Below are 27,217 nucleotides of genomic sequence, written 5' to 3'. Positions count from 1 at the left end.
ATATAACCTGAAGCGTATGTAACCTGAGGTACCACTGTACTAAGCTCAGTAATTTCCTGTATTTATCCTTTGTAGTTTCCCTTGGGATTTTGAAAGAGATGGAGCTTTTGGAGATGGAGCAAGTAGCTCCCTCTCTTTTCCTAGTGTAGATTTCTAAAACATTTTTGTTAAACAGCAAAAGTAGCATACTTCCCACTATAGCAACAGTTCTTTGCTTCCAAATTAAACTTTCAGCAGCAAAGCTCTGCTGCTGGAGGCCACAGCTTTATAAGAGCTCAGAACTTTTGCTACTTGGGCTGACAAGTGACATGGACCTGAAGTAGGCTGGGGGATTTAAAAAAATTCTATAGCATTCCCAATATACGAAGGTGTTTCAAGGTATGCTCATAGTTGTACTTTTCCTCTCTTTGTTGAAGCAGTTGGGTAAGTCTGCCACATCTTTTCCTGGCAGGACTCTCATATTTTTAACAAAGCATTTGCTACATCTTTTACTAGCCCTTTACTTTTGTCAGCAGTGCAATACACAGTTTGAAAGCACGGCAGTGCAAGTAGATAAATAGGTACTACTGTGGCGGGAAGCTAAACAGCGTTTCCATGTGTACTGGTTTCCATCACGGTGTTCCGTTGAGCCAGAAGCGGTTTAGTCATGCTGGCCACATGACTCGGAAAGCTGTCTGTGGACAAACTGGCTCCTTTGGCCTGAAAGCGAGATGAGCGTCGCAACCCCATAGGTCTCCTTTGACTGAACTTAGCTGTCCAGGGGTCCTTTACCTTTTTACCTTTATACATAGAAGTATAGCAGGTGAAGCCTTATCACTGTAGACAAATCAAAAAAGCTTCCATCTATTAAACAGGTACTAATAAAGGCATTGGCTCAGGGCTAGTTAAAAAGGAGGAAGTGGTCTACTTTAACAAATGATAAGTATAGTTGGTGCCTAAAGACAGTAAAGGCTTTGTGTGTTTTCCTGTAAAGTCATGCTAGTGCAAGATAAAACAAGTAGTGATAGCTATGTATTGTGTAAAAAATGGTGGACTCATATTCTTACTGAACTAAGAATATTGGCTGAGGATCAAAATTAACTTTGTCTAGCCATCAGAAATTATATGCACACTTGATGGTTGCGTTGGTTGTGAAGTTTAGGCAAGTTTCTAGCTTTGGCAAGTATAATGGACACTCATCTGCATACCTGTGCTCTGCTGACTCTAGGCAAACATTAGGAAATCTTGTAAGTTCTAATACTGTTCATTAAATATTTGTGTAATTGTGGGTTGTTGTTTTTTGTCATCAGTATTTTTATCAGGAGCATCAATACTGCAACCATGCCTGAAATAAATACAAATGAACTGGATGAGCAGCAGGTAGGGTTGCTGGCAGAGATGTGCATCCTTATTGATGAAAACGACAACAAAATTGGTTCAGATACCAAGAAAAACTGCCACCTGAATGAGAACATTGACAAAGGTATCTATCACTGTTCAGATCCCATTGTATGTAAACTGGTCCTGCCTGGGTACCAAGCTGTATCGAGCACTTCTACCGCACCCCATTTTTTGCCTCTGGGTTTTTTGCAATCTACTTGCACAACAAGATGTAGCAGTTAAAACGAGAAAGGGAGCTGGAGGAAATGGAACAAGGAAGATAGAGGAATGTGGTTCAGCAGACTAGTCTTATGCATGCATGTACAAGATAACTTTGAATTCAGAGTTCTTTAAGTGGTAAAGAAAATCCTTTTCATGCTGTGAATTCGAATAGCAATTTAGGCTTGTTAGTATGTATTGAGTCACCGATTACTTTGACACACAGCCCACAGAGCAACTTCCTGCCCCACCATTTAGCCTTACCTTATATAGTTCTGCCCCACACACAAATTTAGACTGCGGGTGGCTCCTTCAAATGTTTATGCCAAAGAGCAATAAAAGATGAATGAGTGTTCTGCAATTTTCAGGCTTCAGTTAAAGAGGTAATGGGCATATTCCATAAGCCAAGGTACACAATTATTTCTGTGGTTGAAACATCACTTTTGGTGCATAAGGATATAGACAATTTCCCTACTGCACACAAGAAGAGAAGCAGCATGAGTTAAAAACCCTTTTCTTGTGCTGACTTATGCTGCTCCAGGAGAACACCTGACACTAAAACCTGTTATCTGACAGAATAAAGACTTTAGTCTTCTGTGATGTCTTTGATTACAGATCTGTAAGGAACTGCTCAAAATAAATAGCTCTGTTCCTCAGACAGTGCAAAAACACCTAAGCACTTGACATTTGCAAAAGTAATATACAGTGGTGCCTCGCAAGACGAAATTAATTCGTTCCGCAAGTTTTTTCTTCTTGCGGGTTTTTCGTCTTGCGAAGCACGGTTTCCCATAGGAATGCATTGAAAATCAATTAATGCGTTCCTAGGGAAACCGCTTGCCAGGCTGGCGGTGCGGAGAAGGGCTTTTCTCCGCACCGCAAGCCTTCAGCACAGGTACGGGAACAGAGGGGAAGGGGCGCAGCGCTTTCCCTCTGTTCCCGGGGCTTGCGTGGGAGGAGGGTTTTTCCTCCCCACCGCCAACATTCAGAACAGCATTCTGAATGTTGGCGGTGGGAAGGAAAACCCTCCTCCCACCCCAAGTCTTCAGGAAAGCCATCCGATGCCGGGCGGCGGGAGAAGGCTTTCCCCCTCCCCCTCCCGGCATCAGAGCTTCGTCCCGATGCCGCGCGGCGGGGGGAGACGTTCCCCCTCCGCCGCCGGGCATCGGGGCTTCGTCCCGATGCCGCGCGGCGGCGGGAGGCTTTCCCCCTCCACCGCCCGGCACCGGGGCTTCGTCCCGATGCCGCGCGGCGGCGGGAGGCTTTCCCCCTCCGCCGCCCGGCACCGGGGCTTCGTCCCGATGCCGCGCGGCGGCGGGAGGCTTTCCCCCTCCGCCGCCCGGCACCGGGGCTTCGTCCCGATGCCGCGCGGCGGCGGGAGGCTTTCCCCCTCCGCCGCCCGGTACCGGGGCTTCGTCCCGATGCCGCGCGGCGGCGGGAGGCTTTCCCCCTCCGCCGCCCGGCATCTGGGCTTCGTCCCGATGCCGCGCGGCGGGGGGAGACGTTCCCCCTCCGCCGCCCGGCACCGGGGCTTCGTCCTGATGCCGCGCGGCGGCGGGAGGCTTTCCCCCTCCGCCGCCCGGCATCTGGGCTTCGTCCCGATGCCGCGCGGCGGGGGGAGACGCTCCCCCTCCGCCGCCCGGCACCGGGGCTTCGTCCCGATGCCGCGCGGCGGCGGGAGGCTTTCCCCCTCCGCCGCCCGGCACCGGGGCTTCGTCCCGATGCCGCGCGGCGGCGGGAGGCTTTCCCCCTCCGCCGCCCGGCACCGGGGCTTCGTCCCGATGCCGCGCGGCGGCGGGAGGCTTTCCCCCTCCGCCGCCCGGCACCGGGGCTTCGTCCCGATGCCGCGCGGCGGCGGGAGGCTTTCCCCCTCCGCCGCCCGGTACCGGGGCTTCGTCCCGATGCCGCGCGGCGGCGGGAGGCTTTCCCCCTCCGCCGCCCGGCATCTGGGCTTCGTCCCGATGCCGCGCGGCGGGGGGAGGCGTTCCCCCTCCGCCGCCCGGCACCGGGGCTTCGTCCCGATGCCGCGCGGCGGCGGGAGGCTTTCCCCCTCCGCCGCCCGGCATCTGGGCTTCGTCCCGATGCCGCGCGGCGGGGGGAGACATTCCCCCTCCGCCGCCCGGCACCGGGGCTTCGTCCCGATGCCGCGCGGCGGCGGGAGGCTTTCCCCCTCCGCCGCCCGGCACCGGGGCTTCGTCCCGATGCCGCGCGGCGGCGGGAGGCTTTCCCCCTCCGCCGCCCGGCACCGGGGCTTCGTCCCGATGCCGCGCGGCGGCGGGAGGCTTTCCCCCTCCGCCGCCCGGCACCGGGGCTTCGTCCCGATGCCGCGCGGCGGCGGGAGGCTTTCCCCCTCCGCCGCCCGGCATCTGGGCTTCGTCCCGATGCCGCGCGGCGGGAGGAGGCTTTCCCCCTCCGCCGCCGGGCATCGGAGCTTCGTTCCGAAGCCGGCGGCGGGAGGAGGTCCGAGGACAGTGGGGAAGACGCGCTGCGCTTCCCCGCTGTCCCTGAGATTTCCCTATGGGCTGTCGTCTTGCGAAGCAAGCCCATAGGGAAATTCGTTTTGCGAAGCGCCTCCAAAACGGAAAACCCTTTCGTCTAGCGGGTTTTCCGTCTTGCGAGGCGTTCGTCTTGCGGGGTACCACTGTATTGTAGTATATTGTAAGATATGGCATACAATAATATCTTAGGTTTACTCCTACAAAGTTCTTCAAAGGGTACCCAAGTAATAATTTATTCAAATAAATATATATCCAACCAACCCTCCTTTCCAAGGCAGTTACCAGCCTAAATGAGAAACCATAATGCATACAGTAGAAAGTTTTGTTTAGAAATAGGATGCTTGTTTCTTTGTTTAAACTTTGGTTTTAAACTGTAAGATCAAGTATTACGATGAACACGAGTGAAGTTTACTCCCCACCCCCTTGCAGTACATTCTTTTTAAAAGCATATTGCCTATCTTTTTGTGCTAGGACTGCTGCATCGTGCTTTCAGTGTCTTCTTGTTCAATACGGAGAATAAACTGCTATTGCAACAAAGATCAGATGCCAAAATCACTTTCCCAGGTTTGTTATTAAGCAACAAATTCTTGTTTTCATTGCGTAGCTTCTATAAAATACCACTTTGTGTCCTCATATATTTCTGGAATGCTTGAAAAATAGAATTATCTGTTAAATTTCAAACAAATTTACTTTCATTTTTAAGTGAGCAGATACTTGGGTAGCAGTAATGTTTTCTCTCTTTGAAAGAATGGTGGGGTGGCTGTGTTCGTGACCTGTATTTGTTCAGTTAACAGCAGAAGCGTGAGAAACATGCAAAGATTTTCTGATAGGTCAAATGCCCCAAAGACTATTTGGTGTGGTGATGTTGTCTTTGGTTTAGACTAGCACACTTTTAGTGAATAAGTGCAAATTGAAGGGGGGTGGAAATCACAATTTAAATAATGACTAGTGCTTTGTCCTTTTTTTTCTAACCATATATAACTCAGAATGGGCTTGGGAACACAATTTCACTTTACATTTACATGTTGGAAATGTATTCTTTATGGTGCTAAGCATTGATAGGTTTATTTTGCTTTGAATATGGCAGTATGTGCTATTGTGTTGTTGATTTTTTGGAACTTTGTTTCAAACTCTGGATACTTGGTACTGTCAACAAAATGAGATTGGCTACTTCAAGGATTCTAGTATCTGAAAGTCTGCAAAGTATTCTTAAAACTGAATCCACAAAACTTTTTTGGTAGATTGCTTCACCAACACTTGTTGCAGTCATCCCCTGAACACCGTGCTTGAAGTAGAAGAAAAGAACGCAATTGGCGTTCGAAGAGCAGCTCAGAGGCGCCTGAAAGAAGAGCTAGGAATTCCAATGGAACAGGTAAATAATGCTCTTATTTCAGAGTAATGACTTCCCTAGGGGGAAATAGTTGAACAGCATCTAGTTATACTTGCAGTTCTAAATACTAATCAGAGCTGCAGTATTTATTTGGAACCTGTCGGCCCTATTCCCAGAAGCTTAAGAGAAGGGAGCAATTATCACAGTGTGTTTGTTGCTACTTCAGCTTGTCTGTGCTTTTTTACTAGTCAGAATGACCAGGTTTGGTGCATGCCCTGGATTGAGTTTCAGAATAATCACAATTGATCAAGACATGCTTGCTTACAGATGTTAGTTGATAGAGTGGTTGTAACAATCTGTCCAGCAAGCACACCAGAAAGGCTTTTTGTATAATCTAAACATATAAGGAGGAAGAATGAACTATTTTAATAGTACAGTTTTTCCCAGGGCTGGAAAGGCATTTCAGATGCCTTGGCTCCAGCATAAAATGTTTCTATGTCTGGGCAACCAAACACCTAAGACTTTTTCCAGCATTAGATTTTTCACAACATTGCAACATTTTCTTCCGTGTTGAGAATTGTTGAAGCAACACAAAGGGCTCTGGCTATACCCATATGACTAGAGCTCTGAGGTACTCCTCTCTGCAGTTTATATTGGGAAGAATGTTTTCTTATCTGATATATCCACTCAAATGTACATTATTCAATTAAATGCTCACTTGAGCCTTGAGTCTGGCACCATCCCAGGCGGACATGCACTCTGTCCACTCCATTATACACTATTCCACAGAGTCCTTAGGAGCAGATTAGATGGGGAAGGAAAGTCCAAGTGTCATTCTTTTGATCTGAGCAACTGACTGTACAAATGTTATATTAAAAATCAACCATTTAAAAGCAAAAGCAAACTACCACAGCTCTTTCTCCAACCCACCCCTTTTAGGTTTGTATTGAGGTGTTCTGGAAAAAAATTATCATAAAAATGCAGAAAGGAAGTTATAAAGTACTGTCACTACATGTTTTTGGTTGTAGGTAACACCAGAAGAAATCCTTTACTTAACCCGAATTCACTACAAAGCTCAGTCCAATGGGATCTGGGGAGAACATGAAATCGATTACATCTTGTTTGTGCAGAAGAATGTGACGCTGAATGCAGATCCCAATGAAATTAAAAGCTATTGTTATGTGTCACAGGAAGAACTGAAAGAACTCCTGGAAAAAGCATCCCGAAATGAAATTAAGATTACTCCATGGTTCAAACTGATTGCAGAGACTTTTCTCTTTAAATGGTGGGATAACTTGAATAATCTGAATAGGTTTGTGGATCATGAAAAGATTCACAGAATGTAACAGCTTGTAGAATATGCTGCCCTAAAAACGATATAGTACCATTTAATACTGATAAATGGCAATATCTGAAGCACTAATTATAAGTTGACTGCAGCACAGGGAATTAATTAGGAATAAGAAGATATCCTGTGAAGGGAAATTGATTTTATCTCTGGCTGATTGTTAAAGCTTGAGTCTTTTCTGCCTTTCATTTCTTGGAGTAATTATTTGGATTATTTATAAGCTTTCAATGGGAATGTATTTGTTGATATAATCACTAGAATCTGAGGTTTAATATTGACTAGCCTACCAGTCAAGACTGAAAGTTAAATCTTAGCCAGGATACCTCTCTATTTTTCAGGGTAGGCTGTTTGCTGTACAATAGGGAAGGAGTTAGTTATTTAGTCAGAAATCCCATTAGATACAGACAAACCCAATGGAGTTCCCAGACTAGTTTTGTTCTTGGCTTAATGCAGGGGAGGGGGGCGCTAACATGTGACTCTCCATCAGCCCTAACTAGCATAGCTGTTGCGATTTCTGGTCCTAAAGGCTGCATCTTGAATGTCATACTAAAGTCCATGTTAGGGGATAAGAGAAACAGTACTTACATTCTGCCAATTCAAGAGCTGGCCTATTTCATCCACTCATTTTCAGTTTTCTGGTGCGCTAGCAGTATGAAGTATGTGGGGTAATAAGTAAGTGTGGTGTTAACTGCTCTAATAGTACCTGTTCACTTGTAAACTGTGCATGATGAAAACCATTACGGGGCAGAACTAGGTGGTATTCAAAATGTCGTGAGAATTTGTACTTCAGTCGTCTCCAAATGTGCCTTCCTTTTTTGAATTATTTGCTGTAAAAAGGAAAGGAATTCTTGGGCCTGCCTAGTAACTCTTCACTTTACCTTGACTTAAGGGTGTTCCATTTTCAGATATAACTAGATAGTAAAAACTGTGCATATTCAGACATTCTGCTGTGTTCCAGAAAGCTGCTGGTGTATTTTTAATCATTAAAATGACTGAATCCTAACAACTGAATTTAATACTTCTTCATGAAAAAAATTAATGTGTTCCATTTAAATTTTCCATAACCTGTTAAATTTAGGCTAGTTAATAGAAAACCAATTTTTGAGGAATACAATATGACAAATGTTTAAAAATAATTATTGGACAGGCCCATTGAGCTAAATTTCTGATCTTAAAAAATGCTTGTTCTGGATCAGTGTCCCCCATCTTGGAAGTTTTTTAGAAGCTCAACTGAAGTGTAAAATGCAGATCAAGGACGGTGTCCAAGAGGACACCAGCACTGTTAACAACCAGAGTCAAAGAAGCTGCTATTCCTTCCAAAAATGGAGGTCTTGCCCAAATAAGGAAAACAAAAAGGAACACAAACTTTGGCAAATGAGACAATAAAGGTTCCTTTAAAAAATGGAGCAGTACACTGCTAAAAACATGAACAACAAAACATTTAAATACCTTAGTAGCAGATGACTGGCTAGGAAGACAGTTGGTATCTTGGATGACAAGGGAGCAAAAGGAGGTGGCTCAGAATCCGAATGAATTCTCTGCTTTTGTTTTCACAGCAGAGGATAAAGGACAGATCCTGTACCTGAACTAACTTTTGCTATCTGCGGTAAATGAAAAACAGTTCTAGGCTTAATAGACCAAATTAAAACTAACAAATTGCCAGGTTGAGATAGCATCCACCTAAGGGTTTCAAAAAAAATCAAATGTGATTTTCTAACAAAAATATGTAACTTTTGCCTCGGATCAGCCTCCATTTCTGGGAACTGGAAAGTAGCCAGTTAAAATTAATATAGTAGCCAGTAAAAATTAATATAACATTAATTTTTAAAAACTGATCCAGGAGGAATCCTGAATTGGTCCATCTAGCTCAGTACTGCCTAAGAGGGCTTCTATATGTTTCAAACCTGCATATAAAGTTATGTGCTCAGCTTAGACCACTCTGCGTGTATCTTGATATTATTATAAATTGCAACGTTTTGTTACCACTAAATTTGTTAATATAGCTTTATGATAGAGCTGCTGCTTCTCATATCTAATGAGATGTAGTTAAAATAGACCTTTGGGAAATGATACTTACTACCAGACCTCCAGGTATTCAGTACAGAGAAAAAGTACCCCAGCAGATTGAGATATGCATCATTTGGTATGTACTTCTGCTGAAGTAACTGAATGAATGTTTGGGTTATTTATTTTATACTTCATTATGACAGAACTAACAATAAAACCACAACTTTACTGGAATAAATTCTCCACAAACTATTTCTTATATATATATATGTTGCCTTTAATTTGCATTGCTATTTTCATATTGTCCTTGTAAAGCCATTTATCTGCGTTGGTTTGTACCAGATTTCCTCTTGCCAGAAAACAGATGTTTGGGCTTAAGGTCAAAGACGTGCCTATCTGCTTCCCCTTTCCTGCCCAACCGGTTCATTTTCGTTTGAGCTTTCTTCATCATAGTTTTAGTCTTCTTCACCATCTATACAAATAAAAAAAATCATAATAAGTGAAGCATTCTTTCTCCACTTGAGGTTCATCCTCCACACCAATAATATGACCCAAATATTGCCTTATAGTCCCTTTGGGAAGTAGTGGTTAAGAGTATAAGACTAGGATCTGAGACACAGCCATAAATGTGCCTTCTATAGAAGCAATTTAAAAATGCAAAGGGATTGGTCTCTCAAACACTAGAAGTGTCTTTGCATAAGCTACATATAAAAAGGCAAAGCTAAACAGCCAGATGAGTCCTGAATTCATTTGGCTATTGCACATCAGTATGTAAATTCAGCCATCTTGCCTGGCCACCTCCTTTTCCTAGGTCTTTCTCCCTACCCTACCTGTCCAGTATTAACAGCACAATCCTACACAGAAGTAAGTTCAGTGGAACTTACTCCCAGCTATGTTTGTGCATGGCGAGTCTTGGACACCTCAGTCAAATAAGTGACAAGCTGGCCTATTGCCATCACATCCCCTTAGTGCAGGCGTAGCTTACCTGTAGTCACTCTAGAATTTTTTGGGCTCAGACTCCCATCAGCCCCAGGCAATATGGCCAAACAGGGATGGTGAGAGTTGTAGTCCAGCAAACATCTGGAGGGCCACAGGTTAACCATCCACCCTTAGTATATGACGGTACAGATGATGAACTGAACACGGGCTGATTCTGCTTCAAATGGCTTGAACTAAAAGGAATCAATTGATCCTAACAATACAGTACTAAATATACAGGAAGAGGTTTTTTTAAAGTAATTTAATTTTCTCTTAATGACACCGAAACGTATTACGAGTCAATTTAAAATGCTTAAAAACCTCTGCTTAATTACAGTAGCTCAACGTGCAGATTTATAAATGCCTATTTGCAATACTACATCCTATAAAACCGTCCAGAACTCTAATAAACTTAAGACAGACCTTTACGTCTCGAAGGCCAGATACATCGCGAGGTGTGCGGGAAGAACTGCGACTTCGTGCGACAGATGTAGGTGTTACAGATTCTTCTCGTTTACGTTTACGGGTAACACTCCGGGATCTTCTTGCCTGGGCTACATAATGTGCCTGAAAATTCACAAACCAAGAAAAGCCCAATCAGAACCCCTCATCTTCTAAATTAGTTATCTGGTGCTGCACACTGTTCCTCAGCATAAATACTACTTAATTCAGCTAACAGCTTATGAGTACAAACTTTATTAAATAATAGGATTTTTTCGACTCTGAATTCCAGTCTTAATCCAATATTAATCTAACACAGCTTAATTCCTGGAGCCATCTTAGCCCAGCGGTTCCATCAACCAACACACTGCTTGGGTCCCACAATCGCCTCCCGCAGTGTGAGACCTGCAGGCGCCACCTGGCTTTAAAACAAACAAAAAAAGCCACAGCTTTATTTCCTGTGGCAGAAAAATGAAGTATAAGAACATTTAGAAATAATGAAAGTAATGCCTACAGCAATCAATGCAGAAAAAAGTCTGTCTTACCTCATTTTTACCAGTCATATCAAGCCCAAGATCAGTCATCTCCTTCTCTAATGTCTTCCGTTCAACCTAAAGACACAAGTCATCAATTATTTTCCCTGTTATCAATACACTTTTATATTGACGTGGCAGAAAGGAGCCTAAGAAGCAATCCAGTACACTGTTCAAAAACTACAAGAGAAATCCTACAGTGTACGTTCCAAATAGATTTCAGTGACAATTTGGAGACAAACAGATAAAAGCAGGAATGTCAATGGTCTGCTGGTTCTCCCCCCCCCCCCCTCAAATGAGTTTAGGTGTAATTTAACATGTACCAGAACACACATTCCATGCATACAGGATGCTCAACACGACAACACAGAGTATGGGTAGCAAATGAGCCTACGCTTCTAGAAGCAGGCAATAATAATAATAATAATAATAATAATAATAATAATAATAATAATAATAATAAACTGTTGTGCTTAAGGCAGACATGAGGAACTTTACCCCAACCCCAACGGGCCAGATCTCAATCAGCCCTACGCCTTGTAGGAAGAATTTGGATGAAGGAATGCAACTTGTTCTGGCAAAGGAACAACTGGGAGTTCACTTAAGCTGCTGTTTGTTGCTTTGAAACATGCCAGTGCAGGCGGGTGTGTGGCCTATAGTAAAATTTGTTTGTTGAACTGTTAGAAGCTTATACAGTGGTGCCTCGCAAGACGAAATTAATCCGTTCCGCGAGTCTCTTCGTCTAGCGTTTTTTTCTCTTGCGAAGCAACCCTATTAGCGGCTTAGCGGCTAAAAGGCTATTAGCGGCTTAGAAAAAGGGGGGGAGCGGAAAAAAATCGGAACACTCGCAAGACGTTTTCGTCTTGCAAAGCAAGCCCATAGGGAAAATCGTCTTGCGAAGCAGCTCAAAAACGGAAAACCCTTTCGTCTAGCGGGTTTTCCGTCTTGCAAGGCATTCGTCTTGCAGGGCACCACTGTAATGTTGTGTGGGTGGGTGGGTGTGAGTGAAATAAAAAAATCATGTCTGAAATAGGGAAGGGCCATAGCTCAGACCTAGAGCACATGCTTCGTATGGAAAAAGGTCCCAGGCTCAATCCAGACATCTCCAGGTAGCCTGGGGAAAACTCTTGTATGAAACCCTGGAGAACCTCTGCCACTCACTGTTGACAGTGCTGAGTTGGGTGGACCAAAGCTCAGACTCAACAGAAGTCACCTTCCTACATCCCAGTTCATTCCACAACTTTGTTCTGCTGACTGCGTAGAGCAGGCCTCAGGCGTGATCCTTGTGTTTCTGACAAGTCCTAAACTAGAACACACCTTAATGGAGATTCTCATTCTTCTTCTTCTATCGCTTACGGACCTGTTACTATTTCATCTGCCTAAGCCATTATTTTTAATCTGCAGTCTAACAGGCATTTCTAGCCATGACAACTTCCATTTTTGTTTTGTAACGGAAGTGAGTGGGTGGGAGGGAACACACGTAAATCCCTTAATCCCTTAACTGCAGTCAGGCCCCAACACATTCTTAACAAAATGTTTGAAACCTGCCTTTCTCGCCGTTCTCGGCATCCTTGGCCCCTGTGTATCTTTCTCTTTGGATGCCAACATCTTGAGTTTCTTTTTCTCTCGAATCTGTTGTGCCAGCTGTCTGATGCCCATCATTTCCTCATCTTCGCTTTCTGAGTCGCTGTCATATTCTCCAGCTGCTTGCCTCAGCTCCTCCTCTTCCTCCAGTTGCTCCAGTTTCTTTAAAGACGTCACACACAATGCATTAGAAACTTTTACAATATGCATGCTTCAAATATTCATCAACAGAGCCTTTCAGGTAGTTAATGCTCAAACTCCTAACTGCCATATCAGAAGTCCTCAATTTCTGAACCAAGATTAAAGGCAGAAGCAGAGTGATGGTTTTACGGAGTCAATCAATTCATTCTTCTTAGTTGTGATTCTTCTTAATAAGAGGCTAGACAAGAAATGCATAGCTTGACAGAATGTTCTGCAGATTCACGTCATGCCAAGAGTGCACACATTTTCTGTACATTGAAGTGTGAAGTTAATGGGGATAACTCATACCTTCATGATATCTGGGTCAATATAATCTGCTATATTGTGTCCTTCCCAGATCTCTGGCACCTTATCATATTTTTCAGATGGATTCATTAGATCCCAGTATTCTAAAGGGGGGGGAGGAGGGGAACAACACACAGAATTATTAATTTGTGCAGCACAGAAGCTACTATTTCATCGTTACAGCAGGAAATTACAGCAGGTGGTCCAAAGTTGATAAACCTGTCTGGCAACCAGAACAATCTTCCTTTAACCTTAGGCTTCGTCAAAAAAAACCCTTGTATTTTGAATTATTACCTGTCCAAAAAGCTGAGTGTCTAGAAAGGTCACTCACTTTCTGACACCTGCTACCCTCCCTCCACCCAAAGCAGCTTTGCCAGTGGCAGAACAGGAGAGGGTAATTCGGGAAAGGGATGCATGACATTAGGCCAAAGGCTGCAGGTTGTTCACTCCTTATGCAAACCGACAAAGCCCTCCATCAACTTTAACATATAGTCCCTGATGGAAAATTAGGTGAACATCAGTATTATTCAGTAGACTAAGAGCATAAGGTAATAATTATGTTAATAATGTTAATAATAATAATAATTTATACCTCACCCATCTGGCTGGGTTTCCCCAGTCACTCTGGGCGGCTCCCAACAGAGTATTAATAATAAAAAAGCAGCAACACCAAACATCAAAAACTTCCCTAAACAGGGCTCCTAACCACACACAACAGCTGAAGTTAACCTTGCAGTTTTCTACCTGAACTGTCTGCTAATGGGAAAACTACATCCAGTGACACCTCTAGTGTGAACATTAAGATTACTGTTACCACTTACTCTTAAGATCCAAAACATACTCGTCTCCCATTTCCATTTCAATATCTTTCTCCTGTGAACAAGCATACAGCATTAAAATGGGCCCTTTTTAAAAAGCTTCACACAAATTTTGCTCTTCTTCTCCTGGGAAAATCTTTCAAAAGATGCTTACCAGTTTCTTTTTAGGCGCATCAACTTCCATGCGTTTTTTGCGGAGCAGGGCACCTTCAGGGATAAAAGGTGGCCTTTCCTAAGATTAAAGGATAAAACCAAGATGAGCTCAAGGAAGCAATTTAAAAACAAAAAACAAGCAAATCATAATTGCATTTATCAGCATGTGAAAGCAAAAAAAAAAAGAAGAAGAAGAAGAAGAAGAAGAAGAAGAAGAAGAAGAGGAGGAAGACCAAGACTGTTTTGATTAGATGCATGTGTATTATATATACATACATTGCTGAAATCGGAGGGGACAGGGGATGACAGAGGTATAATGGGCACACACACCAACCTTGTTGTCTCTTTTGGACGGGATAGCTAAGTGGAGCCTGTTCAGTACATCGTGTACTTTGTTTCCTTTCATTTTGGTATCAACACGATGGGCCAGCAACCTGTCACAGGCCTGAGAACATATAAAATAGGAATTCAAAAAAACATGCTGATGAAAGCAAACGAATAACACGCAAACATAATGGCTCCCAATTTCTTAATGTCAGTTTCACTGAGCAGGAGTACCCCACGGGCTCCCAAATTCCATCCTTACTGTCACTGAAAAAACAGCAGGGGAAAGAAAACTGGGAGCACCCACAGGTTCACAGGTTCTCCATCTCATAACCACAGTGAAAAGAAAGCACTACATCTGCACCAGACTGTGTGTGTGTGAAATCACCAAGCAAGATGGCCGCTCTAATTCTTTAACTACTCACGCGCTATCAAACCTCCAATTTGAAATCCTAAAAAAATTGACTCTGCAGGGTAAAATTACTATAAATTTCCGGAAGGCCAAGATTGACTCTCTTTTACAACTTCCTGGTTTAATCCCATCTTCCCTAATATTAAGCTTAATGTCTCTGATCTAGAATTCACCTACAGAGCAAGCCAGTGCTTGCATCAACAGGCCCATTATCGCCAGACTTTTCTGCCTTTCCACTAAGGAGGCCATTTTAAAAGAACTTCACATACTTGTCAGTCTGGAATGGGAGGGCCAAAAGGTCCCCCAGCACATATAAAACACTCCTTTCTTTTTGGATTACCCTCTCTAGCTTGTAAATTGTTTGGCAATCAACCACCTAAGTTCCCTATTAGAGGGAATGGAACAATGAAGAAAGCCTATCATTAATGTTCCCCCTCTTTACAGTTGTCCAAACAGGCTTCCAGTTCAGCTGCCAGCAGCTAACAGAACAAAAGGTTGGTCAAAACAACCATGAGCAAAAGGTAAAAGAGCAGGTGGTCCTATGCCATAAACATTTGCTGAAATAGGTAGGTTTTGTGGTTGCACAAGTCGCTTTTGATTGCCTTGGACAAGCTAATGCAACTAACAGATATAATAAATAATATAAATAATAATAATCACCTTTGGATTTGGCTTCACATTTCTCCTGCAGTGTCCTAGTGCAAAGTATTAAAGGTAAAGGGTAAAGGAACCCCTGACCGTTAGGTCCAGTCGCGGACGACTCTGGAGTTGCGGTGCTCATCTCGCTTTATTGGCCGAGGGAGCCGGCGTACAGCTTCCGGGTCATGTGGCCAGCATAACTAAGCTGCTTCTGGCAAACCAGAGCAGTGTTCTAGTCTAGTGCAAGTTATTACTATTACTGTATTATTATTGTAGCCTTTCCCTAAGCAGCACAAATCTTTTAAATGTGGAGGTGGTCACTGTTGGGCCAGCCCAATGAGAGTGTCTGGAACACAGCTTATACAAAAACAAACATACATACAACTCACTTCTGTTTTAACTTGAATCACTCCTTCTTCGGTTAGGGTGCTCGTCTCGATGACAGGAAGCCCATCTGCTTCTAAATCAGCAAACATTTTCTAAAACATGACGGACACACGTGAATTCAGTAGTGAAACTAAATGCTTAAACTCAACAAAAATATTGCTGCCTTCTATTGCTAAGGTATCAAAATAAACACAAGATCTTCATGAACTGGAAGATACAACAGTTATGTTAGAATGTGTCACATCGGCAGTGAAATAAATTACAAATAAGCAGACCATAGTTCCATCTGTTTCCCTCCTCAAAAAATTCTGGGCATGTAATCTGTTAAGGGTTGCTGGGAGTTGTTAACTTTGTGAACTACAGTGCCCAGAATGGGGGGGGGGGGGAATGTGCTATGGATGTGCTTTAAATGTATTGTGCCTGAAAAGTACAGTGTGTATGCAACCTAAACTGTTGCACATCAACTCATTACTTGGGTATGTCTGACTCCGATCAGTTAAATCCGAAACCACCATCGACTAAAACTAGAAACCGAAAAAATGGATAGTGTTTTTCTTTTTTTCTTTTTCACATGTGGATGAAATTTGCATGCAAAGGAACCACTGCAGGTGGATTACACCTGCCAGTTTCAGGCTAAAATGCCTGCTAAAATTCAGGAAACTGGTCCAGGGGCTATCATGCTAAGTGATATCACCTTTGGTATAAAAAAACTGGAACAGTCACCAAAGAAAGCAAGTTATGGTTTTGAGCCGTCTGTTAGGAAAAAAGATGACTGGGGGGAAAGCAGGCTACTTGTGCAGTGTAACTCTGCTGCTTACTCCCTGCTCTCACAGCCAAAATTCAGACGAGAAAGAAGACCCTCACAAAGAACAACTCTTTGAAATAAACGAACTGCCTCCCCAAATCATTCTGATTGGGGTGCGGGGGAGGGGGGATAATTCACAGTGAATGGAAGCTAAACCTCTTTGTCAAGATGAAAAGATCTTACCAGAACACCACCTTGTCCCCTCTCAGGTTCTGGCCGTTTCCCCAGACCACTTGGTTTTGTTTCTCAAAAAATGGTGAGGGTAAAATTGTGGGTTTAACTTTTTAGAAAAATGGAGGCGACAGAGCTACTCAGAAAATTGAGTTTGATCCTGATCCACTTCGACTTGCCTTGTTAATGGCATGACCTGATTTTAAAGCCAAAGTATGGATAAGAACCTTATGCACTTGGCTAAGACTTAACAACACGCCGGTTGGACTACTTTCCCTGATGCTTCTTGATAAATTCCAATCTAGCTGGTTGAAGGGCATCCTCAGAAAACTGGCCACATATGGTCTCTCCCCAGAGTATTTATTAAGTTTAGAAAGGGGAAGGGCCAAGAACATAATCAAAGAAAGACTCAGGGACATTGAAACCCAAAATGACTTTAACCAACTTCCGATAACTTATAAACTTCTATACAATTCCCAAAGGCCCCATCTTGCAAACTATCTCAAAGTTCTAGACAACGCTAAACACCGATGGGCATTTTCCAAGGCCCGCTTTAACGCTCTCCCTTCAGCTCTTCTAGGGGGAAGATACAATAAAATACCGATCGAACAAAGATTATGTCCCTGTAACAGCAAGAAAAGAGCTGATCGAACCGATTCTCAGGAAAATACCTCGTAGCACAGACGACACCTATATCAGACACCTCTTAGCTGACAAAGAGCCCGAAATTAACAGGTCCGTGGCATAGTACTGTTACATTGCAACAAGAATAAGAAGAGCAATGATGTCTACAAAGGAGTCCAAACTGTAAACATCGAAGGAACGACAATAAACAGTAGCGACTCCTGAATTGAATTTTAAAAACTTAAAACTCGAAAACTGGTCATAAATATAAGCACCAACTCTGAGAATTGGCCATATTTTTACTGCTACTTCTAGCACAATACTACTCTTAATGTCATATTTTATAAATTGCTTCCTGGTCACTGACCGTATTAAAGATATTTGATTTTGGCATGACCTGATTCTGCAAAGGAGGAGTCTTCTCCATATCATCCTGATCTACCCCATTACTCAAGCTGCACTCCGAGCCAGTGCATAACCTTAAGACAGATGGACGAACAGAATTTCCTACCTGGTTTTCCTCAGAAAGCTCAGAAATCCTCTTCACGTCACATTTGTTTGCTACGATTATTAGAGGCTGAAAGTTAAAAAGGGGGAAATAACAGATTGAACTAAGCATCCAGTCTATATTTTATAACCAAGAAAGCAGCAGCTCGGCATCAGATATTAAATCCCAGCCCACCTTGTTGACAAACAGTGGCTTGATATTGCTGAAGAGTTCGAGCTGCTCTTCCAGGCTGTGCCCACACTGCTCTGATATATCCATGACATACAGGACAGCTGAACGAAGATGGGCAAGCGCTGTTATTGCCTGCATCTCAATGGTGTTTCTCTCTTCCAGGGGATGATCCAGAATACCGGGGGTATCCACCACCTAGAATGAAGACAGACAAAATTAAAGTCCTTGATCTCACATGCACTGACAAGCAAACCAGAAATTGGGCTAGGGAGGAAAAATAGCCCCACTTCTGGAACAGCGCTTCAAGCACCTCTGCAGCTCAAATACTATTAACCCTTCCTCCTAAACTGCAAAACAGAAGGCAAGGATGCTGAAATACAGTGGTGCCTCGCAAGTCGAAAATAATCCGTTCCGCGAGTCTCTTCGTCTAGCAGTTTTTTCGTCTTGCGAAGCAACCCTATTAGCGGCTTAGCGCTATTAACGGTTTAGCGGCTATTAAAGGCTTAGCGGCTAAAAGGCTATTAGCGGCTTAGAAAAAGGGGGGGAAGCGAAAAAAAATGGCAAGACTCGCAAGACTTTTTCGTCTTGCGAAGCAAGCCCATAGGGAAATTCGTCTAGCGAAGCAACGCAAAAACGGAAAACCCTTTCGTCTAGCGGGTTTTTCGTCTTGCGAGGCATTCGTCTTGCGGGGCACCACTGTAGTATCGCTCAGAATACCATAGAAATTCTTGCTCCTACATGCAATATCAATGGCTGCAATCCCATACCCACATATCCTGCAAGTAAGTACCATTGAACTCAGTAGATTTACTTTGAAGTAAACAAGCACAGCATCTGGGTACAGGACAGCTAGTTGAAGTTACTGTAGTCATTCACTTGGACAAACTGAAGCATGCCAACTGATCTTCCTAGGCAGATTTGGACAGGTTTGTTTTAGGGTTTTGGTAGAGGGTGTTATGTCTTTTGGTAAAGCTCCAGAACATGAAAGTTACATTAATCAATGGCTAGGCAGCTAAGTACAGAGTGTCAACACCCTTCCAAGGACTAAAAGCCCAGGACAGTCTTTTGTAATAGGTTTATATTGCCATAGAGGATTACAACTATTTCGTCACAACCCTCAAGTCTAGAAACCTCAGTCGCCCACATTTCCAGACAGCCTGTCTTATGTAGTCATGTGGATAGCTGAGCTAGAGTATCATCAGATGACTCAATAAGTGGTGAGAAGACACACAGGAGCATCACCCCAATCAGCTCATCTACAAGAGCACCAAATGAGCTGCGTTGGGGTCCATGGCTGAGACAAGACTGGGCAAACATTATTAAAAAGGAGAAATTTCTTTGAAAACTGCTTTGAGACAAGGGCTCAATCTTCAGAGGGTTACAGCTTGGAAGGAGTGGCCATTACTGTAAAAGAAGACTCCCAACCTGGCTTGCAGTTTGCTACAAAGGTGAAGATTGCAAGCAAGGCAAGTTGGAAGTTCAGAAACCTTATAAGGAGCTCGAGGAAGTCAAAATACGATTCACGACAAACAACACAAGCAACACGATGACCAGTATACTAGGTAGCACTGCAATTCTTATTGCATAATATACATAATTTAGTACAACAAAAACAAAATGTGTACACTTGTAAATTCTCTAATATATCTGAAATCAAATAAATACCGTAGAAGTATAATAAGTCTATAGTTGAAACAAAGTAATAGATGCTATCCTGTGGGCTAAGCGGTAAAAATTTTTAGGCATTCAGGTGCCGAAGTAGTAAGTGAATAACAACATAGCTAAGCGGTGAAACTTTTTAGGCGTTCATGGTGCCGAAGTAGTAAGTGAATAACAACGTAGGACAGTGATCCCAGATAATCTGACTGTTTCACTGGAATCTTCTTCAGCACAAACCATAGATTAGAAAAATGCACACAAGGAGCAGCGGTCATAAGGATATGTAACCACGATTCACAGCACTACCCTGAAGGAGAAAGATCCGCCCCAACTAATTGCTACAGCAAAGTCCTTACCTGCCAACGCAGATACTTGTAATCCATGTGGCCCACAAACAGAGATTTTGTGGTGAAGGCATACGGCTGCACCTCTACATCTGCTCTCGTCACCTGAAACACAAGAAGTCCCAAAGTTGCAGTGTCTCTCCATTTATAAGACAATTCCATTTTTCAAACAAACAAGGGCCATACTCGGCTTCTTACAAGAGAAATGTCTGAGCCACTGCAGTTCAAACTAGAGCACACTTATTTAGGGGTGGGGTAGGAAAGAGAAGATATTTTCTGTTCTGGAACTCAGAATATGTAAAACCAAGTTATCTTCTGTTTAGCACTCGGGGTGGAACTTCCAAGCTCCAGGTCTCTCTATCCAGACCCTGAGATTCTTCCCAGGCTACCCTCTTCTCTGGTCCTACCCCAACCTCAAGGATGGAATGTGTCCTTCTTCACGCAGTGCATAGTTAAAATATGGAAATTGCTTCCACAGGAGACTGTGATGGCCACCAACTTGGAGGGCTTTAGAAGAGGATTAAACAAATTCATGGAAGACAAGACTATCAATGGTTACTATCCACCATAGTTGTGTTCTACCGCCACTGTCAAAGACATTATACTCTGAATACCTCCTGGGAATTGCAGGTGTGCAAAGTGCTACAGCACCTGTGCCCAGGTGGAGAGATTGTGCATCGAAACCTCTGAGTTTTGCATAGCTTGAATGCAGTACTCTGTAACACATGTTGATCTGGCCCTGGCCATGACCACCGCTGATATTGCAGCCCTTAAAAGGGAATGTGACCCTTTATCTACTCAAAGATTTAAAATATCTATTCACTCATTAAGAGGCAGCACATCCCTAGCTGAATATAAACTCAACTAAGGCTACTATCCTAAACACATTTACTAGGGAGCAAGTTGCATGCAACTCAATGGGATTTACTTCCGAGCAGAAAAAGTAGCTTATGATTGCATGGTACTTTCCTTTAGCTCCGAAGCCATACAAATATCCACAAACCTTGTTTATAAAGCTGGATTTCCCAACATTCGGGTAACCACACAGTAAGAGAGTCCGTGTGTTAGGGTCGATGGTTGGCAAGCGAGATAAATGCTGACGCACTGTAAAAAATAAGGACAATCTTTCATTTGTTGAAGTCTAAAAATACTTAGCATCTGGGCACTGATGCACAATTACCAATGGCTGAGCTATGCATCTGATAGGCCCGGTGTAAGCAGAAGAGTCCTAAGCAGGCATTTTGAACAAAAGACAGTATCCGCAAAGCAGTCCAATTGCGCAACAGAACTTCCCTGCCGTCTCTTCGAATGTTCCGTAAATTTGTTCTGGGGCAGAAGAGTTATGGGGAGGGGATGTTTCATTGCACAATTGGAAATGTACTAACAGCTCTTGCTTAATATTAATTGGCAAAAAGTTCCACACCTTAAATGAAGACACACCAGGCTATCTACTTCTTGTAGAAGCAAGGCGAGTCTCGTATACTCTCTCCGGCTGAACAGGAAGATTGGCCAGGGATATTATTGAATGGGCCCATTTCTGGCAGATTAACTTTATTACTACTAAAGTTCATTGTCTAATGACAGCCAAAGTGCTGCAATGATTATTGATGCCAGAAGAGTACTAGAACCATCACTCAGATCGTCAGTCTGTCACTTTCTCAGCCTCACAGGGCGGTTGTGAAGGTAAAGTTGGGACAAGAAGCCTGAGAGGCCGGTATGAACTTACTGAGCAGGGACAGGGTGGTATCGCAATAAAGTAGGAAGTCTGTTCTGCTATCACCCCTGATATACTCCACCTTGTTCTAAGTACTCCAGGCTCTGCTTCTGTCTTTTGATGATTGTACACATCCGTCCCAGAGCAGCCCGCTTCAGCTGCTTGCATCGGTAAAGGGAATCTCCATATTTCATCAGCCGTACATAATCTTTGGCAACGCTGTATTTCAAAAACAGAAGTCAAACTTGTATTGAGGCCCCTAGAAGCTTGTTGCCCTCTCCACCATCCTAATACCTGAGCACAGAACTGGAGCATTTGAAAGGGGGAAATGAAAGGGTAAGTCCCGAGGAATATGCAGGCATTTCTTCATGTTTCAAAGGCATGGCTTTATAAGGAAGAACCACAGAGCAGTTCTGGCGAACCAGAGCAGCGCACAGAAACACCGTTTACCTTCCCGCCGGAGTGGTGCCTATTTATCTACTTGCACTTTGATGTGCTTTCGAACTGCTAGGTTGGCAGGAGCAGGGACTGAGCAACGGGAGCTCACCCTGGATTCGAACCGCCGACCTTCTGATCAACAAGCCCTAGGCTCAGTGGTTTAACCCACAGCACCACCCGCGTCCCTATGTGTATGTGCTACAGTGATCCAAACAACAGAAATGTTTTTTGAAGCATGGACAACAACTAAATATTAAGCTCTTACTTGTCAATCAGATTTTTTGCAATGTTAATTTGCCCCAAAGCCAACTTGTAATGATCTTTGTCATAAAGAACGTTCATCAAATCTGCATAAAATGGATGGATGTCCTGAAAAAAAAGAACAAAACTTATGTCAATATGCAAACTTCTTAGCAGTTTGACCTTTGCTAAGTAGCACAGCCAAGGTTCAGAGGGCTGACTACTTCCGCAAGCTCAAGGGAATTTCGGGCCACAGTAAACTGATTTTGAAACTAGATGAAAGTTCAAATAAACATTCTATGATGCAGCATAAATCCAGGAGCAGCTCGCTCATATTTGTTTACATCTATTGTTTGTGGTGCAACTATGTAGAACAGGGCCTTCTCTGTTGTGGCATCCTAGATATGGAGGTTCCTTCCTACAGGGCAGGAGTAGGGAACCTCAAGGCAGTTTTCCTCAACAATTCTCCTGCTGTGTGGCTATCCATCTGACAATCATCCGAAATCAATATAATGTCAGATGACCATAAAAAGACCCCCACCACTGTCACAAAGATACTGCTGTCTCCTACACTATCTGTCCTTGTGCACCAGATTAAGAGGCATTTATTTCCCTAGGCTTATCATTTGGGCTGATGTATAATGTAAACTGCTATGTTGTCTGAATTACTGATTTCTTGCTTTTCATAATGGTTTTATGGCTCTTGTATTGGTTTGGGTACTTAATATATTGTTGAGTACCGCCCTGGGAACCATCAGGTTAAAGCATGGAAGACAAACTTAAGAATAAGGCTGTGTACACATTACTAGTTTGAAATGCAGCTAGGTTGTTCTTTTTCTCAATTCAGATTAAAGCTGGTTTTAAGACAAAACGCATTAAAAACAAAGAAATAACAAGATATATATGGACTGAGGCTAATGTCATCCATACACCACTTCCCAAACCATGAGTGGAAAAGTGCACTCAATGCAGAGCGTGTGTACACAGTGTGTACACAGCCCAAGAGAAAAAATAACCTGCTCAGAAGAGGAATGTCACACAATTCAACTAGGCCAGGGTTTCCCAAACTTGGGCCACCAGCTTTTTTGGGGGGGACTACAGTTCCCATCATCCCTAACCACTGGGTCCAGCCACCTAAGGATGATGGGAGTTGTAGTCCAAAAATAGCTGGAGACCAAAGCTTGGGAACCTCTGAACAAGGCTAACACAAGCTTCTTGTATGAGTCTGTGGAGCTCATTGAATCCTAGGTTAAGGTTTTCATATCTGATAACCATAGAGAGCACAGACCTAGGCAAAAATGGAGAACAGGTCCTGCATCCATAATGCACTGCAAAGAAAGAAATTTACTCTCTTTAGCAAGGTCTTTCTTGCTCAACCTAGCCTTCTCTTTGCATAAAAAGCAACTAGAACGATGCAACCCTAAGAAGAAACTGAACTATGCTACACCATTGACCATGTTCAAAACAGCGGATTTTTAAAAAGTGTTACAAATTAAAACAGCATTCCTTATCTCGGCCCAGGTCGGTGTAGGAGCATGCAAGCTTTCAAGAGCCAAGGAGCAATGAATTCTACAGAATTAGAAACTTGCACACTCAATGATCAACGCAAGCTGTATCAGCAAGCGGAATCTTGTCTACTGTATAATACAGTCTTTAAAACATATGATTATTCATTTTGCCAGAAAGACTCAAACAAACCGTGCATATATTTTCACAGAACACTATCCAAAATCCTACATGACTCTCTCCTTCTCAACAAGCAGCAAATCATAGTAAAATAAGGTTAAGAGATATATCATGTTTTTAATGTCTGTTGTACAGGGTGAGTCCTTTAAAAGAGACCCCATAGATACAGAATACACATGTTCCACAGGGCCTTTTAAAAGACTCACCCTGTACATCGCCCTGAACTTGTCCAGAGGAAGGGTGACTTTGTCCATACTGTACCTTATCAACATATGCTACATTGTTTCGGGGATTGATAGCCAAACTTCACCCTAAGCTGTCGCAACATATGCGTTACATCAGTTTCATAAAGCAAGAAAAGAAATCCAGCAAACCCAGGCGCTGATGCAAGTGTTCCCCATCTGTTATTAAAATGTCAGCTTGTGGGAACCAGGCAAAAGGGGAAGATTCCCACTTGGCACTAAAAGCTCATTAATGCCAGTGCCACTGTAAGGTACAGGGGAAGAGAATTTCACAACTGGAGGGGCAGCTATTGAGAAAGCCCTATGCCAAGTTCCAGGAATCCAGACTTCATCGGGTGATGGTGCGGTCAAGAGAGACGTGCCAGCAGAACCCACCTTATTGGCAGGATACTGCAGGCATTCCCCAAGATAACTAGTCCCCAAACCATTTAGGGCTTTATAGACCAATTTATAATATTGTAAAAGAAAGAACTTGAAGTAGTATTTTTTGCTCTATAAGACACACCAGACCACAAGACGCACCTAGTTTTTGGAGGAGGAAAACAAGGGGGGAAATATTCTGAATCTCAGAAGCCAGAACAGCAAGAGGGATCGCTGTGCAGCAATCCCTCTTGCTGTTCTGGCTTCTGGGATAGCTGCGCAGCCTGCACTTGCTCCATAAGACGCACACACATTTCCCCTTACTTTTTAGGAGGGAAAAAGTATGGTACATAACCTTTCTCTAAGAAACCAGATATGGTTTACCCAAAAGAAAGATTTTTGCAAGTTTTTTTGGCCATGTATCATGCAGAGAGTATAACACTGGGCTTAGAATAACTTTTTGTGTTCAACTGCCTCCTGCCAAAGCCACTTACATCTAGTTTTGGGAAATCCATGATGATTTGGGTGAGCCTGTCGTGGTAATTTTGTTGGGTGTATTTTACTTTTCTCATGTAAAAATGACGGATGCGGTGAATCTGGTAATGCTTATGAATTACTGTGGGTGTCTTCCGCTGCGTCTTGGATAACGTCAGGTCTATGAAGTCCTGCAGTTAAAAAAATAAACGGCAAGGAAGTGTTTAGTGTTTTCAAAGTCACCAAACATCACAATAAAACAAGAGTCAAAAACTCACATCTGTAGTTGAAAGCAGAAAGGAAGAGTTCGGTCAAGTGTGCTGCGACAGGGCAAATAACTCTGGAAAGCCCTTAAGACTAGGGATCATGAGACATGCAGTCATTGCCTGCTTGCCTCTGAACAAAATGTTTTAACCCACGGTTAAAAGAAAAGCAATTTCACATAATTTTACTGATATTGATTGTGCTTAAAAATCCACCCCAAACCCCTTCATTGCCCTAACAGACTTGCTCTCTATTCTTAAGCACATATGTGTCAAAGTTCCACTAATTTCCATCATAACTCATTTCAATATAAAGTGCCAACATCAATCAATCAAGTATTTTGGGGATAAATTATGTGTTCTTCAATTCGCGCCCCAAGCTTCTGGGTGCTGGCAAGGTCCCCGCTAGTCGTAGGAGAGCCCTTTTAAGTTTTAACGTGGGGTTTGCTACCTATTTGACTGGTTGTTAAGTCGCAAGATTAAAGTGGCTGACAAGGATTCTGCGTTGAGATTCCTGCACGGCAGGGGGGTGGGACTAGATGACCCTCGGAGGGCCCCCTTTCCAAACTCTACAATTCTGCGACAAATTTAATACATAAACAGTGTCACTATTAGGGTCACGTGTCTTTCAGGAGGCGGGGAGAGAAAAATAGGATCGCTTCCTATTCTTACCCATCCCTGGCACCCAGGGCCGGATTTAGGTTTGATGAGGGCATAAGCTACCGAAGGTAATGGTAATTTATATGTCCAGCTGTCCTTTGTCAATAACAAATTGTTGCTTTTTTGTGTTGAATACAAGCTATATGGACCTAACAGGTATCTAAAGCCATTTGCTCATAACAAAATATGTATTTTATCAAAGTAATTGATATGGAAATGAACAAACCAGTGATATTTTAGGGAGCAGGCTAGCAGGCAGGGCCCATTACTTACATCATAGGAGCCTACACAACCCAAAACACTGTTGCTGTATGCAGGTTCTATTTTATTTTGTTTTTTATCTTATATTTTGGCAATGTACATCCTGTGTTTTTTTCTCTAATTTTTTTGGGGGCCCCCAAGAGAGTGTGACCCTAAGCTATAGCTTCTTTAGCTTATACAGTGGTACCTTGGGTTACATACGCTTCAGGTTACAGACTCCGCTAACCCAGAAATAGTGCCTCGGGTTAAGAACTTTGCTTCAGGATGAGAACAGAAATCATGCTCCAGCAGAGTGGCAGCAGCAGGAGGCCCCATTAGCTAAAGTGGTGCTTCAGGTTAATAACAGTTTCAGGTTAAGAACAGACCTCCGGAACGAATTAAGTACTTAACCCGAGGTACCACTGTACGTAAATCCGGCACTGCTGGTACCATTTGCAGCAGCGCTACAGTCAGAAATTCAACAGGCACAGCTCCCCCCCCCCAAAAAAAAACCACACTGTGGAGTCCGCGAGCCACGTGGGGAAGAGAGCCAATGAGTGGCCAGGCACGTCAAGTGGCCTCCCCCTTCTCCGGCACGTGGCCTCTCCCTTCCCCCCCCTCCAGCGCCACGCGCTAACCGGGGCCGCCGTGTTCCCACAGAAACGGCGCAGCCGCAGTCAGAAGCTCCCGCGCGCCGTTCGAATCACTAAAGAAGGGAGCCGTCCTCCTTTTACCTTGGCAGACGGGACCACCATGATTTTCTTGAAGTTGTAGAGCGCCATGGTTGCGGCGTGTCCGTCCGGCCCCTTTGCCGGAGTTAAAGAGAGAGGTACACGGGGGCCGGAAGGGGAAGGCAGGACGTCCGGTTTCGTCCGTTCTCGCGAGAGGGGAAAAAAATAAACGAGACCGGAACGAGAAAAGCTCGCTGCGCACGCGCAGATACGGACTTGAACGTCAGTTACTTATTGGAAGTTATTAATGGGAAAAAACACTGTAGCAGAACGGAAGTGACGCTTGTCTTTTCCTAGCTCTAGAAAGCGCCGTTGGAAAAAGCTGCTCCAGTTCCACCGCCAGTAGCGGTCCTGTAGCGCCGCCTGGACTTCAA

The 27,217-nt window shown here is 43.6% G+C and overlaps 2 protein-coding genes across 2 annotated transcripts in view; one reads left to right on the top strand and one right to left on the bottom strand.

Moving 5' to 3' along the window:
• The window catches only part of IDI1 (isopentenyl-diphosphate delta isomerase 1), a 10,650-nt gene extending 1,640 nt beyond the window's left edge, over window positions 1-9,010 (top strand). Inside the window, exons 2-5 of the mRNA XM_083467196.1 lie at window positions 1,290-1,462; window positions 4,545-4,637; window positions 5,315-5,445; window positions 6,432-9,010. Coding sequence (XP_083323322.1) covers window positions 1,290-1,462; window positions 4,545-4,637; window positions 5,315-5,445; window positions 6,432-6,749 — 715 coding nt within the window. The 3' untranslated portion in view covers window positions 6,750-9,010. The remainder of the gene's footprint in view (window positions 1-1,289; window positions 1,463-4,544; window positions 4,638-5,314; window positions 5,446-6,431) is intronic.
• GTPBP4 (GTP binding protein 4) lies at window positions 9,011-27,217 on the bottom strand. The gene is made up of 17 exons (XM_083466938.1): window positions 26,847-27,217; window positions 24,970-25,140; window positions 22,213-22,316; window positions 21,592-21,728; window positions 20,799-20,899; window positions 19,808-19,900; window positions 17,796-17,987; window positions 17,625-17,690; window positions 15,516-15,605; window positions 14,086-14,196; window positions 13,753-13,830; window positions 13,602-13,653; window positions 12,784-12,884; window positions 12,259-12,456; window positions 10,723-10,788; window positions 10,160-10,303; window positions 9,011-9,230 (listed from the first exon to the last, which is right to left on the bottom strand). The coding sequence occupies exons 1-17, from the start codon at window positions 26,892-26,894 to the stop codon at window positions 9,078-9,080; spliced, it is 1,905 nt and encodes a 634-aa protein (XP_083323064.1). The 5' UTR covers window positions 26,895-27,217; the 3' UTR covers window positions 9,011-9,077.

Source organism: Podarcis liolepis, assembly GCF_965112155.1.
Source record: "Podarcis liolepis genome assembly, chromosome: 12".
In the NCBI taxonomy this organism is placed as follows: Eukaryota; Metazoa; Chordata; class Lepidosauria; order Squamata; family Lacertidae; genus Podarcis; species Podarcis liolepis.
The sequence above is the reverse complement of the archived record's forward strand: the minus strand, read 5'-3'. Positions and strand labels throughout refer to the sequence as shown.